This window comes from Crotalus tigris, unplaced genomic scaffold (assembly GCF_016545835.1).
Source record: "Crotalus tigris isolate CLP2741 ecotype Arizona unplaced genomic scaffold, ASM1654583v1 scf7180000017771.5222438, whole genome shotgun sequence".
In the NCBI taxonomy this organism is placed as follows: domain Eukaryota; kingdom Metazoa; phylum Chordata; class Lepidosauria; order Squamata; family Viperidae; genus Crotalus; species Crotalus tigris.
Window position 1 is genome coordinate 5,165,770 of NW_024096622.1, and position 14,371 is coordinate 5,180,140.

The 14,371-nt window shown below is 49.5% G+C and overlaps 1 protein-coding gene across 7 annotated transcripts in view; it reads left to right on the plus strand.

Annotated features, from left to right (window-relative positions):
- DSCAML1 (DS cell adhesion molecule like 1) overlaps positions 1 to 14,371 on the plus strand; it is a 107,500-nt gene that overhangs the window by 88,693 nt on the left and 4,436 nt on the right. For 5 of the 7 annotated variants that reach the window (XM_039341811.1, XM_039341809.1, XM_039341813.1 and 2 more), the window contains 13 exons: positions 817 to 963; positions 2,225 to 2,380; positions 3,471 to 3,610; positions 7,904 to 8,084; positions 8,165 to 8,282; positions 8,364 to 8,527; positions 8,696 to 8,794; positions 10,067 to 10,255; positions 11,488 to 11,775; positions 11,878 to 12,033; positions 12,748 to 12,778; positions 12,876 to 12,994; positions 13,385 to 13,537. In XM_039341811.1, the coding sequence (XP_039197745.1) occupies positions 817 to 963; positions 2,225 to 2,380; positions 3,471 to 3,610; positions 7,904 to 8,084; positions 8,165 to 8,282; positions 8,364 to 8,527; positions 8,696 to 8,794; positions 10,067 to 10,255; positions 11,488 to 11,775; positions 11,878 to 12,033; positions 12,748 to 12,778; positions 12,876 to 12,994; positions 13,385 to 13,537 (1,941 nt within the window). Of the gene's footprint in view, positions 1 to 816; positions 964 to 2,224; positions 2,381 to 3,470; positions 3,611 to 7,903; positions 8,085 to 8,164; positions 8,283 to 8,363; positions 8,528 to 8,695; positions 8,795 to 10,066; positions 10,256 to 11,487; positions 11,776 to 11,877; positions 12,034 to 12,747; positions 12,779 to 12,875; positions 12,995 to 13,384; positions 13,538 to 14,371 lie in introns of those variants that run through there. The other 2 variants (XM_039341810.1, XR_005556482.1) reach the window with 2 other exon arrangements.

Consider the following 14,371-nt stretch of genomic DNA (forward strand, 5'->3'; position numbering starts at 1 on the left):
CATTCTGGTGAGAGCCTGAAGTGTGCCATCCTTCAGCACCCCAGTCTGGACGGGCGAGAGTAACTTTGAGTCTCTCCAGGGCTCCCTTGTGCAGCTGCTACCCCGTCTCTGAACTCTCCACCCACAATGCCTTGTGCAGAATGCAGCCGGTGACCCTGCCAAGGAGTAGCTCTGTTGTGCCCACAGCTGCCCCCATTTCCTCTGGGGATTCTCCACAGGTTTCATGGGCTAAGAGATCAGCACTTGGAAAACAAAATAGAAGTTTCTTCCTCACTAGTTCAGCAATTTATCATACTTAATTAAGACCCTCATTAGTCTGTCAAAGCAGCATCATTTCCTGCCTAGATTAGCACTCCTCCTGGGGTATTCAAGGGCCCCTGTTTTAGCAATAGTGTTATTTCCCATAATTATATTACCTTCATTTTCTTCAAACGGACTCTCTGTTAGTTTATAACACCAGCCTCTAATTACACCATGCATTCAGCTTTGCACCTAAATAAATGGAAACAATCATCCTTTTCCGAGTGGATCATTAGGATGATATATCGTCATTTAAATGCTCATAAAAATTAGAGATCTGTCTTTGGGGGGCAGCGGGTTCTCATTACCTCTACCCCAATCACTCGCTGAGTATTCCCTTCTTCAAGCAACTGCACAGCTTTGCGGGTCTAGTAGAAAATTCCATGGCAGAGGCCTCATCCTGGGACTCTGGGGAGCATGGATGGATTGGCAAATTAATCTGCCCACCTGTTTGAAAGAACAGCCAAGGGGCTATGGCAACCAGGGGTATCCCTTTGCATGTGATTCCCTGTTCAGTTCCCAGCCAGCCCCCTGAAAACGTGAGGGCCTTGTCCATCACCTCTGATGTGGCTGTCATCTCATGGTCCGAACCCCCTCGGAGCACCCTCAATGGCATCTTGAAGGGCTACCGGGTCATCTTCTGGTCTCTCTACATGGATGGTGGTGAGTTGGGAGCAATGTGCTCATTTCATTTTCATTAACTGAATTTAGTGTAGTATCATATCTGGAGGGCAGAAGGCTGTTTTTCATCCACTAACACATCAGATCTTCAGATGGTTCATGTCAGAACTGTCAGAACTACCCTCTAACTGGATACTGGAGGCCAAGCTGGTGCTGCCTGTCACTCAATGCCCCTGACACAACTGCAAGATAAGGGAATTCAACTCCACTCTCCTTTGGGAACCTCTTGTAATTATTTGTCTTGTTCTGTTAGCTGGCTGTTGCTGCGTTTGGCACAATGGACCCAGCGCACTTTCTCAGGGATGCCTGGAGTCACTTTGCAGACTGCAGTGCTCCTTAAACTGTCTCCTGCTCAGTGCAAGCAAATAACAGGAAGGACCACTTGGACTGTGGCAGAAAAAGCACATTCCTTTCTGAGCCCCAGAGCCTCCCCCAGCTGGGTTTCTGGCAAGTGAACCATGCTCTGTGCAGGAGCTCCTGGGGTGTGGGGGGGGGAGGCTCTAAGCCAGTGGTTCTCAATATGGGCCATAGAGGTCCCTGAGGCCATGTCATATTTCTAAGGAGGCACAGTAAGTTTCTGATGTGGCCTCCATCCTTACATAAATATTGACATTTATTACCATTTACACTATATGATACAAATCAGAGTAATAAACATACAGGTAGTAAATTACCTTTTGTTTCTAGAGAACAATGATTGTGAGGTGGGGGGGCATAAAGGTAAACGAGGCTTACAAGGGGGCCATTAAAAAAAATTGAGAGCAGTTTCTTTCTTTGCTCCCCAACATCCAGTGCAGGCTTACTACTTTTGAGGGTTCTGTGGGATGGTTTATTAGGGGTTCTTTTAGGCTGTAGCAACAACTCTTTGTGTGTGCATAAGAGCCCGTGGGAGTGAGTGTGTGCTTCCTTCCACAAAATGTGGCTAACCCTTGAAAGGCTTCCTCTGTTGTTTTCAGGGCCCTTGTGTCCTATGGGGGTGGGGGGAAGCAAGCTGAAGGTGGCGGGGCAGGGTACTGCCACTGTACTGTGTCCTGGCTTTGTCCACCTGCTGGGTAGCAAGTGGCAGCTCTGTCCCATTTGTGAGCCTTGGGGCAGCCTTCAGCCAGATCCCCAAGCTCTTTCCCCACTTCTGTGCTGGAGGCTTGCTAGGCAAATCAAGCTATGGCAGGCTGAGTTGGGAGGCTGCAGAGGGCAGCGGGAGCCTTACCTGCCTCTGCACGGAGTGTTCTTGCTTCCTGAACAGAGTGGGGGGAGATGCAGAATGTCACCACCACTCGGGAGCGAGCAGAGCTGCGGGGCATGGAGAAGTTCACCAACTACAGCGTGCAGGTCCTGGCCTACACCCAGGCAGGTGATGGGGTCCGCAGCAACGTCCTCCACATCCAGACTAAAGAAGACAGTGAGTGCCTGCAGCTGAGCTCTATGAAGCTGGATAGTGTGTTCCTGTTCCTTGGCCTGTGTAGAGCTCTCCCACAGCTTCTGTACAGGGGACAGATGTCCTCTTTGGGGTGTGGATGATTCTGCTGTACTATGGCTCCATAGGGCCCACTCTGGTGGTTTGGGGCTTCGCTTCTCCTCTTTTCCTCCCTCCCTCTGGAGTTGGGGAAACTCCAGAGTTTTTTACCCCACTTATCTCAGTTATGTGGCCTGCCTCGCTGCAGTCAGTGGGCTTGGCTTGTTTCTCTTGTGGCTGGACCTCTGATGTCCCTCCTGGGAGGAGACAGGGCATCTTTCGGACAGCAGGACAGAAACAGAGGCCCTAGAAAAGCCAGGGTGCCAGAAGGCTTGGAAGGACAAAGACCTGCAGGGCGGAAGGGACTCAGAGTCCATACGGGGAGAGCAACCCATCGAAGAACCAGAAAACAGCCTCTGGATCACATGCTGGCTTTGGCCAGCCTGCCTTTTTGGTCCATCTCAGAGCTGGAAAGGGATGCTTCACCTGGGTTCCGCTCTAGTGGTTCAGGGGTGGGGGAACTGTAGAGGCTGGTGAAGAGCAGCCAGAAGGAACTGGGATTCCTTTCTAGCTGTGACATGATTTGAATGGTGGGCTGGATTGGTACTGGGGACACCCAGGTGAAGCCCACCTGAATGGCAGCATTCCCAAGTGTGGGCTGGCCAGCTGATCCCTTCCAGCAGCCTTCCATGCATGGCAAGAGAACATTCTGCTGGAGCCCCACTTCCTTGAACCCTTGCTCAGCTTGTCTCGGTTGATCAAGAATCTGTCAGAAGCAGACTGGGCTGGAAGCAAGCTGCTGCCAGGACTTTCCCTCTAATGGCAGAAGTTGCTCTAAAGGGAGACACTGGTGTCCTGCCAGTGAGACCTTTGGTGGCTGGCACAACTGGGGTAAAAGAAGAGGACTGTTCCTTCCCCCCTCACTCCCAGCAGGGCACTGCAGTGAGTTGTGCTCCTTCCTTCCTGCAACAGCATGGCTGCAGTGCGGCCCACCTAGACAGGCCTTGAGAATCATGCCTCTTCTTTCCTCTTGCAGTTCCTGGTCCTCCTGCCGGGATCAAAGCGGTGCCTTCCTCTGCCAGCAGCGTTGTGGTATCTTGGTTGCCACCCTCAAAACCTAATGGGGTTATCCGGAAGTATACCATTTTCTGCTCCAGCCCAGGCTCTGGCCAACCGGTGAGCAGCTGTGATGGGGCTCCTGGGAGAGTGGGCGCGCCATAGTTGCCTGGCTACTAAGCCAGCAGGTTGCCAAGCCTTGTCTGTCCCCTGAAGAGAGGACTGGCCTCAGGTAGCTTTACCCTGGGGATCCTCAGCCCGGGTTGTAATCAGGAGCTGCCAGAAGCAGCCTGCAGTTCGGTGGATCATCTCAGTCTATTTTGGACACTAGGATGGGGTAGGAAAGAACAATACAATAGTGGATCAGACCTTTGTCCCGCGAGGTTTTCTCTCCCTCCTCCCCGCCATTGTTTCTCTTTCACCACATTCCATAACTTACAGGCTGACAAATGTATCATTGCTTATTTTACAAAGCAGAAATAGATTTAAATAGCCAGCATTTATTTACTAATTTAACTTAAATCGTGCTTAGTAGCTAACCCCAATAATGCACAAATCTATATTTAAAACACGGCATTTAACAACACACCAGTAAAAGTCAAGGATAAATGGCATTCATGAGTTAAAATTTACCTTGGCAGAATCATCTATTTGAGATATGCCTTTTCCAATGAGGAGGATTTCACCTGCTGCATCGGGCAGCCCTTCCCTCGGGTCAGTCTGAGAGGAGGGTAGAGAGTTAAGGGCACCCAGACAACATTGTCCTTCTAGCACAGAGTTTCTCAACCTTGACCATTTTAAGGCATGCTGGCTGTGGAATTCTGGGAGTTGAAGTCCACATGCCTTAAAATGGTCAAGGTTGAGAAACACTGTAATCTATCCATTTGCTTGGCCTTGCCAGTCAAAGGTAGAGGTCCAATGGTCCCCTCCAGGGTTTCTGTGTTCTCTAAGATGGCCTTGGCTTTTGCTAAAGAGCTGGATGCAAATTAGGAGAGAGTTTTTGGCAGGTTCTGCTCTGAGCTCCCTGCCATAGAATGGACTGAGGCTGGTGTGCTGATCTACAGGAAAGGCTTTAGAGAGAAAAAAAGTGCTTCCCTTCCTGCACAATAGGATGGCTGCCCCTCGGTTTAGGCTCCTACTTTGGTAGCTGCAGAGGGTAGGATCAGTTAGGATGGTCTGTCTTAGGCCTCTATAGATCTTGCTGATTTTCAAGCATGTTTTGGGAATTTCCTAGTGATTTGGCAGATAATTTGACCTCAAGCTTAATTGAAGCATGACTACTTCCATGTCCTTAATGCACCAGCAGCTGGTTGAGGTTATCTCAACTGTGTTGGGTTTTGAAGAAGTACCTTCAAGCCACGACAACCTTTTTTAGTTAGTCACATTGAAGATAAAATCACTCATAGCTTCTTGAACTGGACAACGACCAATGAGATGCAGCAATCTGTGCCTTGCAAAATCACGAGAAATTCATTTGAACCATGAACCCCCAAGAAGGTTGACAAGGTTTTCTGTGGGATGATCTTTGCCATATGTAGGCTAGCTCCTTGTCCCGCCTGGCTTTTCAGAGATGCCAGGAGAGGATGATATGAGGAACTGGAGAAATGACAAATGCCTTTTTGAAAGTGGGAATGATATTGCTATTAAGTGAGCATCTGCTTCCAGCCCAAACTTGCCCTTCTTTGTAGAAGAAGGTATTAGGGCCCTGGGATGAAGTGGATATGGATTCTAGATTGTGCTCACGCCTGGATAGGGGACACAAGTTGCATTGTTTACTCTTGTGGGTGACCTGTAGCAGGACCAGGAAGAACAGTGGTCCTTCTAGAGTTCTCAGCAGCATCCAGTGCCATTTGTCTGGAAATTAGTAATAGTCTTTGACAGTGCCTCTCCTCTTTCTTGACCTCTAGGTTTGGTTGGTGGGAAGGAGCCACTCTAACATGGAGAGCCTCTCAACCATTTTTGTTAACATGTAGGTAGGGTGAGGTCTCATTAGCTACCCATTCCCTGTCTCCAGTTGAGCAGGAGATGCAGAGACATCCTGACTCCATCTTTGCAGGGAGGAAACAGATTGCAGAAAGGTGAAGCCCTCTGTTTCTAGATTCCATCTCTTGCATTCCCCTGAAGGAGCAAGTGGACAGTCTGAGGTTCTCCTAGACCTGAATGAGCAGATAAAGGCTGTGGCCAGGAGAACCTTGTCCCAGCTTCAGCTGAGGTGCTACTTGTGGCCTCTTTTGGAGCAGAGGGCTTTGTCAACAGTGACTCATGCCATTATCTTCTGGCATTTGGACTACTATAATCATGAAGGCTACCTTGAAGATCATTTAGAAGTTATGGTTGATGCAAAAGGCAGCTGCCCACATACCAACAGGGGAAATCCGTTATTGTTGACTAATACCAATATTGTGAAAGCTGTCCCAGTTGTTAGTTTGTCTCTAGGCCAATTCAGTTTGGTGGTGATTACTTGTAAAGTCCTTCGTGGTTCAGGCTCAGATTGCATTCAAAACTGCTGGCTGCAAGTAGAAGCCCCCAGTGCCAGCAGGCCAGGTTGCAGCCCTCCCCCCCCCATGTTAGAGAAGTAGGGCCACATGATTACATGCTAGAGTTAGAGCTTTTAGTTGTAAAAGCTTCACTGTGAAATAGCTTTCCACCTGAGCTTAGGATGCTCCCTATTGTCCCTAGAAAGGCTGTGAAGATGGTCTCCTCCTATAGAGACTTCAAGGCAGATGTCCTGGTAATACTGATTTCAAATTTTATTTATTGCAATATGAATATGATTTTACAATTCTTGTGTATCATCATTTCACCGTTTTTAGGAGGCCGTGACCCATCTTGTAATAAACAAACAAACAAATAAATAAATACAACAGAAGCATCTTCTACAGAACAGGCTGCTGCCCCTCTGGTCGGTTGCTACTTCTGGTCCTTGCAGGACACGGGCTCTTTTGTTCCATCTCGTGTAGTTGCACCAGTGGCAGCAGCAACACAGAAATGGATGCAGCCCAGACCTTAGTTGGCCCCCAAAGCTTCCTGGGAACATTCAGGCTCTGTTAGCTTGGAAAGGAGGGCGGGGACAACATTTGCTTATCAAAATCGCTTTCTGCAGTTCATTTTAACATCTGAGCCCTTCGTTTCCAGGGCAACATAATCTTTTCATCAAAGCAACTGGTGAAGCTGCTGGGATCTGATATTGTTTCCTTGGCATCTTGTCAAGGCTGCCATTTGGCTTAAAATTGTGCATGCAATGCAATATTTATGCTTGCATATTTAAACATTGGTTATATTGAAGTATTCTGCCTGTGGATCTATCAGTCCATGTTCCAAGCATGCCAAACCAAAACTGTTTGGGCACAGAGGTGAGATATTTGTCTGCCAGTCAGGCTTGGCATTGGCCCTGATGGAGCTTCCCAGGCAGTCGCATGTGCCCACAGGTGGCAGCTCTGGGAAGTTATGGCAGCCTTGCATCTGGAATGTAAGACTTCCCCAGGGAGGGGGAAGGGAGAGCCTCCCTTCCTCCTGACCCCAGAGAGGAGCCCAGATGCTGAGAACCTGAGGGCTCTGCGGGGGGCCTGCCTGGCTGGTTCCACGGGGATGTGCCTCGGGCTACAGTTTAAAAGTGGTCCAGCCAGGCAACCTGGACGGTCTGTCAAATCAGCAATCAGTGCAAGTCCCAGCAGCCTGAAGCCTCTCTTGAACAGGCATTTCCTCTTCTTGCCCAGATCTGTCTTGCAAGAGTCAGAAACAGGGCATGCTGGGAGTTGTGAATTGTAATAGGGCGACAAACAAACAACTAGGTAGCATCTGTCAGCTCCAGGCCAATGTAAACCTTGTGTTCTGATTGCCCAAGAGACAGGGTGAGGTCCAGGACCTCAGAGCTGAGGTCTGAGTTATTTTCCCCTTTAGGTTCTTGTAAACAGCAGAGATTGGGGCTATTTAACTTGTTTATAAAAGAGCCCAAGTTAGAGGTCAAAAGTGAAGTTGCCCCTATTTTTTTGCTTAAAACAGAAACAGGCACTGAAGAAATCCAAAAGTATCTGTCTAGCTTGAAGAAATGGAGAGTAAATAATAAATTTGATCCATTGTAGAAAGAATAACCTATCTGCACAAATGTATGAAATCTTGTAGAAGTTGAGGAAAGCTCTTAGGGAAAAGCCTTTCTCCTAAGACCAGAAAGCAAGGGAGTTTCAGGGAGGCCAAGTTACTGAGATTTTGGACAGATCAAGAAGGAAATGAAGGTGTATATCGAGGGCCCCTAAACCCAAGAAAGGCAAATTTAGCAATGGCTCAGGAGTTGCTAGTGCAGGCTGCTAATGCTGCCTCCAGGGCCACAGGCCTATAGGTGGCAGCTGTTGGGGTACGTGGGCTCCCGAGAGGCCTCCACTGGGCAAGCAGGAAAGCAGTCTGATCCAGCTGCAGGCCTGTTCTCCTTCGGTTCTCCTGCAGGCTCCCAGCGAATATGAAACAAGTCCAGAGCAGCTGTTCTATCGCATTGCACACCTGAACCGTGGGCAACAGTACCTGCTCTGGGTTGCCGCTGTCACCTCTGCAGGGCGGGGCAACATGAGCGAGAAAGTCACCATTGAGCCTGCTGGAAAAGGTTTGGCAGTGGAATGGGGAGCGCCTGGCAGCTCAGCTGCTGTGGACCCCTCACCATGTCACCCTCCCCATCTTTTGCAGCTCCAGCCAAGATCATCTCATTTGGGGGCACAGTTACCACCCCTTGGATGAAAGATGTACGACTGCCATGCAGTTCAGTGGGGGATCCTCTCCCAGCTATGAAGTGGACTAAAGACAGGTATTTTTTGCCAAGGGGGGAGGGGCTTGGAAGGTCTCTGGCCAGACCATGCCTTTCTAATGTTGAGGTTTTCTTTTGCAGTGATGATTCAGCTATTCCGGTCATTTTGGATGGTCACCGTCAGATCCAATCCAATGGCACCCTGATTCTGCGTTCTGTGAAAGCAGAAGACTCGGGGTATTACACTTGCACTGCCACAAATACCTGGGGATTTGATACCATCATTGTCAACTTGCTGGTGCAAGGTGAGCTATCAGAAGGAACTCCCCTCCCCCACCCCGGGGGGGATTTTGTCTAGGACAAAGGCCTGCCTAACTTCCCTGCCCCAGAGTGCCCAGCTTGATGAACTCTTACAGCTGAATGTGGAGGAGCCGGGTGACAAGGAAGCTGACCCAAATGGCCTTCCCTTTCAGTCCCTCCAGACCAGCCCCGGCTGATGGTGTCCAAGACTTCGGCTTCATCTATCACCTTGGCCTGGATCCCTGGTGACAATGGTGGCAGCTCCATCCGAGGCAAGTTGAGGGAGGGTGGCTGCACTTGCTGGATAGATAGACAAAGCTTGGCTATTCCTGAATGTCTCCCCAATTCTGTCTCCCCTTCCTTCTCTGGGTTTGGGCCTTTTTTCTGCAGGGTGGGCTCTTGGTCTTCTGGGCGCAGCTGCCTCATGTTGCTGTGGCCAAAGATTTAGCAAGGGAAGGTGGTATTGGGTGAAGGCATTCTTTTGAGGAGCACTAAATGGTTCCTTGGCTCTGTGAAAGACTCCTTAGAGCTTCATCTGAGGTTGTGTGTCTGTGTAAGCTCCAAATAGTTCTGACTGCAGCTTATTTAGCAAAGGCAGAGCAGGTCAGGCAGTTCCTTCTTACCTGAGCTCAGATTCTTTGTACCTCCCAACCAGCTTGTTTAGGGAGGAGGAGGAGGAGGAAGATCCTATTCTCCATTTTTATTTCACAACAGGGCTTAGTTTGGTAGGGTTGAAAGGTAGCAGCTGGTGGAAGATTAGGCCAAAATCAGTGGAGATTCCGAGATGCATTTCCCCAGTCTCGGCCTGATTCCTGGCATGAAGCTGTGTGCCAGTGCCGCCTTGTTCATCCGCTTCAGTGCCCTCAGGGAAACAATGGCAGCCCCAGAAGAAGAAGTGAAGGGAGTCTTCACATCGCAATTAATTAAACTTATGGAATTAATTACAAGGCAGTCTCCCTAGCCAGCAGCATTTGTGGATGTGTTTCCTTTTAATTGAAACAGCCAGAAACAGCCAGAAGTGCTGCAGTGGGGGTAGAATCCTCTGCCTGGACTGATTCATTGCTTGGTTGGGGGCAGGGGGGGGGGTTGTGACTTCCAAGAGGAGCAAGCAGAGGAGCAGGAAGATAGCTGGAAAAAGGATGGGCATGGAAGAGCATAACTGAAGGAGCCATTTTCTACTTCATGGCTGGGGGGGGAGGGGGTGGCAGCCTGAATGGAACCCCCTCCCTCTCTGGCACAAGCACACGTGTAGGAGCCACACTCCTCCTTGATGACATGCACAGATGGGCCCTGAGAAAGCGTGCATCTTTTTGTTTGGCTTTGCTTATTGAGATGGTTGTCTAGAAGGCTGGGCACCCAATGGAAGTTTTGCGGTTTCTTTCTTTGGAGGAGACCCCCCAGCTGTCCTGGGGTATGGGGGGGGGCTTCAGGGACTTAAGCCTGAGCTGCTGGCATGAACTGGAGGGCGGGGGGAGGAGATGGCAGAGGCTCCTGCTGCATGGACTCCCCTTCTCCAAAGTGCTCCCTTTTCTGCACCTCTGCAGGCTTTGTGCTCCAGTACTCAGTGGATAATAGTGAGGAGTGGAAGGACGTGTTAATTGCTTCCGCAGAGCGCTCCTTCAAGCTGGGCAGCCTGAAATGCGGGACCTGGTACAAGTTGAAGCTGGCAGCCAAGAACAGCGTTGGAGCTGGCCGCATCAGTGAGATCATTGAGGCCAAGACCCACGGCAGAGGTGACTGGTGCCTGGGGCTGGGGGAGGAGCCAGGCAGAGGCAGCAGCTGGGAGCCTCTGGCCCGGAGGAAGGAAGGAAGGAAGGAAGGAAGTCTTGCAAAGTGGACGTTGGGATTTGTCCTGAGGAAGACCGAGAGGCTTTCTTAGAGTTGGAGTTAATTGGGAAGGAAAGACTTCAGAGAGGGAAATTGTGGTTCCCACACACGTTTTAACAAATTATGCATAAAAACGTTGTCCATCCTGACTTTCTTCTGGCCTGGAACTCATCTGAAGGAGGAACAGCCTTCTGTGGGAATATTTCACCCTGGCCTTGTAAGGAGCTCGTTTTAAACAAGGCAGACAAGTTTATTATAATGGTTTGCAGTCACTCTCAAAGGTTTCAAAGGTTTGTCAATTTCAGGAATGCCAGAGAGAAGTACATCACCTGAAGCCTAATTGAAATATTACACCCATCAAGTTGATTGCAAGCTTGGTGCAGATCTTAGCTAGACCATTTAGGATCAAAGCCCACTGCAAATTTCCTTGTATTAAGGAGGCCTCCTAATGAATACAGGATCCTTATGGAAGAATCATGAACACTTTTCCCTTTAAATTCTGCCGTGAGTTTGTCTGTAGAAAAAAACAAACCTTGCTTTCCCCAAACCAAGAAAATTAGAAAAAGCATTTAGATAGCCCCCTATCTCTCCCCATTTTTCCTTCTTTTCTGGAGATATTTTGAACATTTGAACTTCTATTACTAATATTTTAAATTTTTATATAGCTAGCAATGGATATGGATGCTGTGCAGCCTGCAACTCAAGAAATATTAATTCAATATTTTTGGGGGAGGGAAGAGGGAAATTAATTAACCCCTTTTTAGAGGGGGGAGCTGATCCTTTGTGGGGAAGGGTCTCTGCAGCAGATCATCTGCCATTGCACAGTTGGGAAAGGGCAGCTGCCTGAGGAGCCTGGCTGAAGGGAGCACCTGCCCAGGCTGTGCTACTGTGGTGGCAGACAGCTCATGGAAAGCATATTGGGAGCTCTGGGTTTTGTAGTGCCTAAATTGATGATGATGATGATGATGATGATGATGATACTTAATGTGTGTGCTCTACATTTTATTGGTTAGCGGGTTAGGCAGTACACTTTAAGGGAACATACGTCATGAAAGAAATCCTTGGTGCCTCTTTCCAGAACCTGGCAAACTGCTCTATTCTATTCTGCCCAAGCTCACCTGCTTCCTTCTCCTTGTAGAACCATCTTTCAATAAGGACCAACATCTGTTCACCCACATCAACTCCACCCATGCCAGGCTGAGCCTGCAAGGCTGGAACAATGGGGGCTGCCCCATTGTAGCCATCGTCCTGGAGTTCCGGCCCAAAAGCACCTGGGCTTGGCAGAGCCTGCGAGCCAATTATTCCAGTGAAGTCTTTCTGACTGACTTGCACGAAGCCACTTGGTATGAGCTGCGCATGAAAGCATGCAACAGTGCCGGCTGTGGCAATGAGACTCTGCAGTTCGCCACCCTGGACTACGATGGCAGTGAGTGTGGATTGGCTGGGGGGGTTTAGAAGGCCCCGTTCCCTGTGGGTCGGGCTTTTTCAGGAGGTGCACAGATTGTGCTTTGATGCTTCTTCTGCACAGGCACTATTCCGCCTATTAAGTCTGCACAAGGAGAAGGAGATGATGTCAAGAAGCTTTTCACCATCGCTTGCCCTGTCATCTTGGCCACACTTGGTGTGGCGTTGCTCTTTGTCGTTCGAAAGAAGCGGAAGGAGAAGCGTCTGAAGCGTTTGCGAGGTGAATGTTTGGTTCTTGGGAATCCCTTTTCAACAGCCAGGAGAGAAACCCCAGGGCTAGATGAGCCTGAGCAGGTATCAATCTGGCTTTCCCCTCTAGAGGATTCGGTCCCTGCAGCTGCCTATGTAGGTAGGGCTGGTGGAAGAAAGGTGGGTGCTGCAGGATAGGACCCTCATTAGAGCTGGCGGTACAGATAGTCCTTGACTTACAACCACTTGACTTGAAAATTCATGGTTAAGGGGCGCAGCCTTTAAGTGAGGCCTCAGAGGACAACACCTGGCTTTACAGTCTCTTTTGCTGCAATCACTACTCGGACATCATGTGATCATGATTTGCAACCTTCCCTGCCAGCTTCCCCATTGACTTTGCTTGTCAGAAGCTGTTTGGGAAGGACACCAGTGGTGGGCGTGGGAGCTGCAACTGTCAGTTGCCAAGCACCCAAATTGCAATCAGGTGATTGTAGGGATGCTGCGACAGTCATAAGTACAAGTGCTAGTCGTAAGTCACTTTTTCGGTGCTGTCGTCACTAAAGGAACACTGGTAAGTCGAGGGCTACCTGCATAGGCATGCACCCCTCTTTGATCTTTCCTTTAGCCTTAGCTCCCCATAGAGAGGTGACCTCGCGGCCTGATTCAAGCTGCACAAGAGCAGCTGGGGCAGAGGGCTGCTGCTTCTGCTGCCCCCATTCAGGCCACTCTGCTCTTTCCCTTGCAGATGCCAAGAGTTTGGCTGAAATGCTCATCAGGTAGGTAACCACATTCAAATCTTGTTGGTTAGCATTTCAATGCAGAGTGGATACAGACAACCTCCAGTCCCAATTGTCTCCTTCTTCTCCTTTGCAGTAAGAATAATCGTAGCTTTGACACGCCCGTGAAGGGTCCTCCCCAAGGCCCTCGGCTGCACATCGACATCCCCCGGGTTCAGCTGCTCATTGAGGACAAGGAGGGGATCAAGCAGATTGGTGAGCGGCTTTGCTTCACCTCCCAGTTTAGGGGACTGGCCTTATCCCCACAGCTGCCTCCTTTGCGTTTTGCCCTTGTCCAATTACTCTCCCTGGCTCTGGGAATGGGGTCGCTTTTCGTGCAGATATGACTACAGTCCTAGGTGGAGTCTGGGTTCTCTCCTTCCCAGATCAACTGGGTTGAATAGTGTTTTGGGACTCCTGGCAAGCATTTTGGGTGTGGCCAATTGCATGCGTTGGTCTTCCTATCTACCCCCAATGAGGCTCTAAGAACATAAAGGGACACACTCCAACTCTGTGGACTTCTCTTGCAGGAGGGGCCAAAGTGGGGGTTATTGCTTCTTAGCCATCCCAGGGTGGGATGTCATTATCCAAATTTATTTCCCATAGGAGATGACAAAGCAACAGTCCCAGTCTCTGACCCAGAATTCAACCAGACTGTCAATCCACAGACCTTCTGCACAGGGGTGTCACTACACCATCCAGCACTGATCCAGAACACGGGGCCTTTGATTGATATGTCTGACATCCGCCCTGGCACAAGTAAGCACTGCAGACAATCTTCCACTCTGGCCCCAGCAGGAAAAAGATCAGAGGTCTTTGCCCAAGCAGAGACGCTTTAAAGCAAATGCCTCTGAAGGCAGACGATCACTAGGCATGGAGGGAGGGAAGAGGTCTCTGGGGGACCCTTGGCCCTACTTGTAGCCAAATTCTCTGATTCTACTAAGGTTTCATTTCTCACAGTAACCAGCTCTGATAAGAGGCTTTGAATCGTGTGTCTATGTTAACCTAAACTGACAGTGCTGGAACGGTGAGGTTGTGAGAACTTGACCATTTATGCCCTTTATCTGCAAAATAAATGTATTGCAGTTTGGCATGTGGCTTTTAGTGATTTCAGGTCTTGCCTCCCCAAAATTTAAAGGGATCTAATGACACTAGTTTGTCTGGCCCTTCTCTGCCCTCTGATGGTTCTACCTGACCTGCATGCCAGGGCCTGCTTTATCTCCTGTGTGCCTTGCTCAAGCCCACAGGTAGCACTCCAGTCAGCCCCATAGCTGCCCCACTCTTCCCTGACTGGTTCATCTTCTCCAGCTGCTCAGCACTTTCCTATCCCCCGTCTTGTCAGGGCTCCTGTCCTCACACACCAATGGTTTTGTGTTTGGTTTGCTGCCTCTGGCCATAGAATGGGGCTTCTAGGTCCAGGCTTGGTCTGTGTTTTGATCCGTGTCATGTTCCATCTCATACACTGCACATGACACGGGAGAGAGAATGATCTACAAAAAAACATTTTAGATACAAGGCATCGCTGACGTAAAAATGTACCTGTTGGTAAGAAACTACTACAGCAACTGCATGAGGCAGATTTCAGCCCAGCCT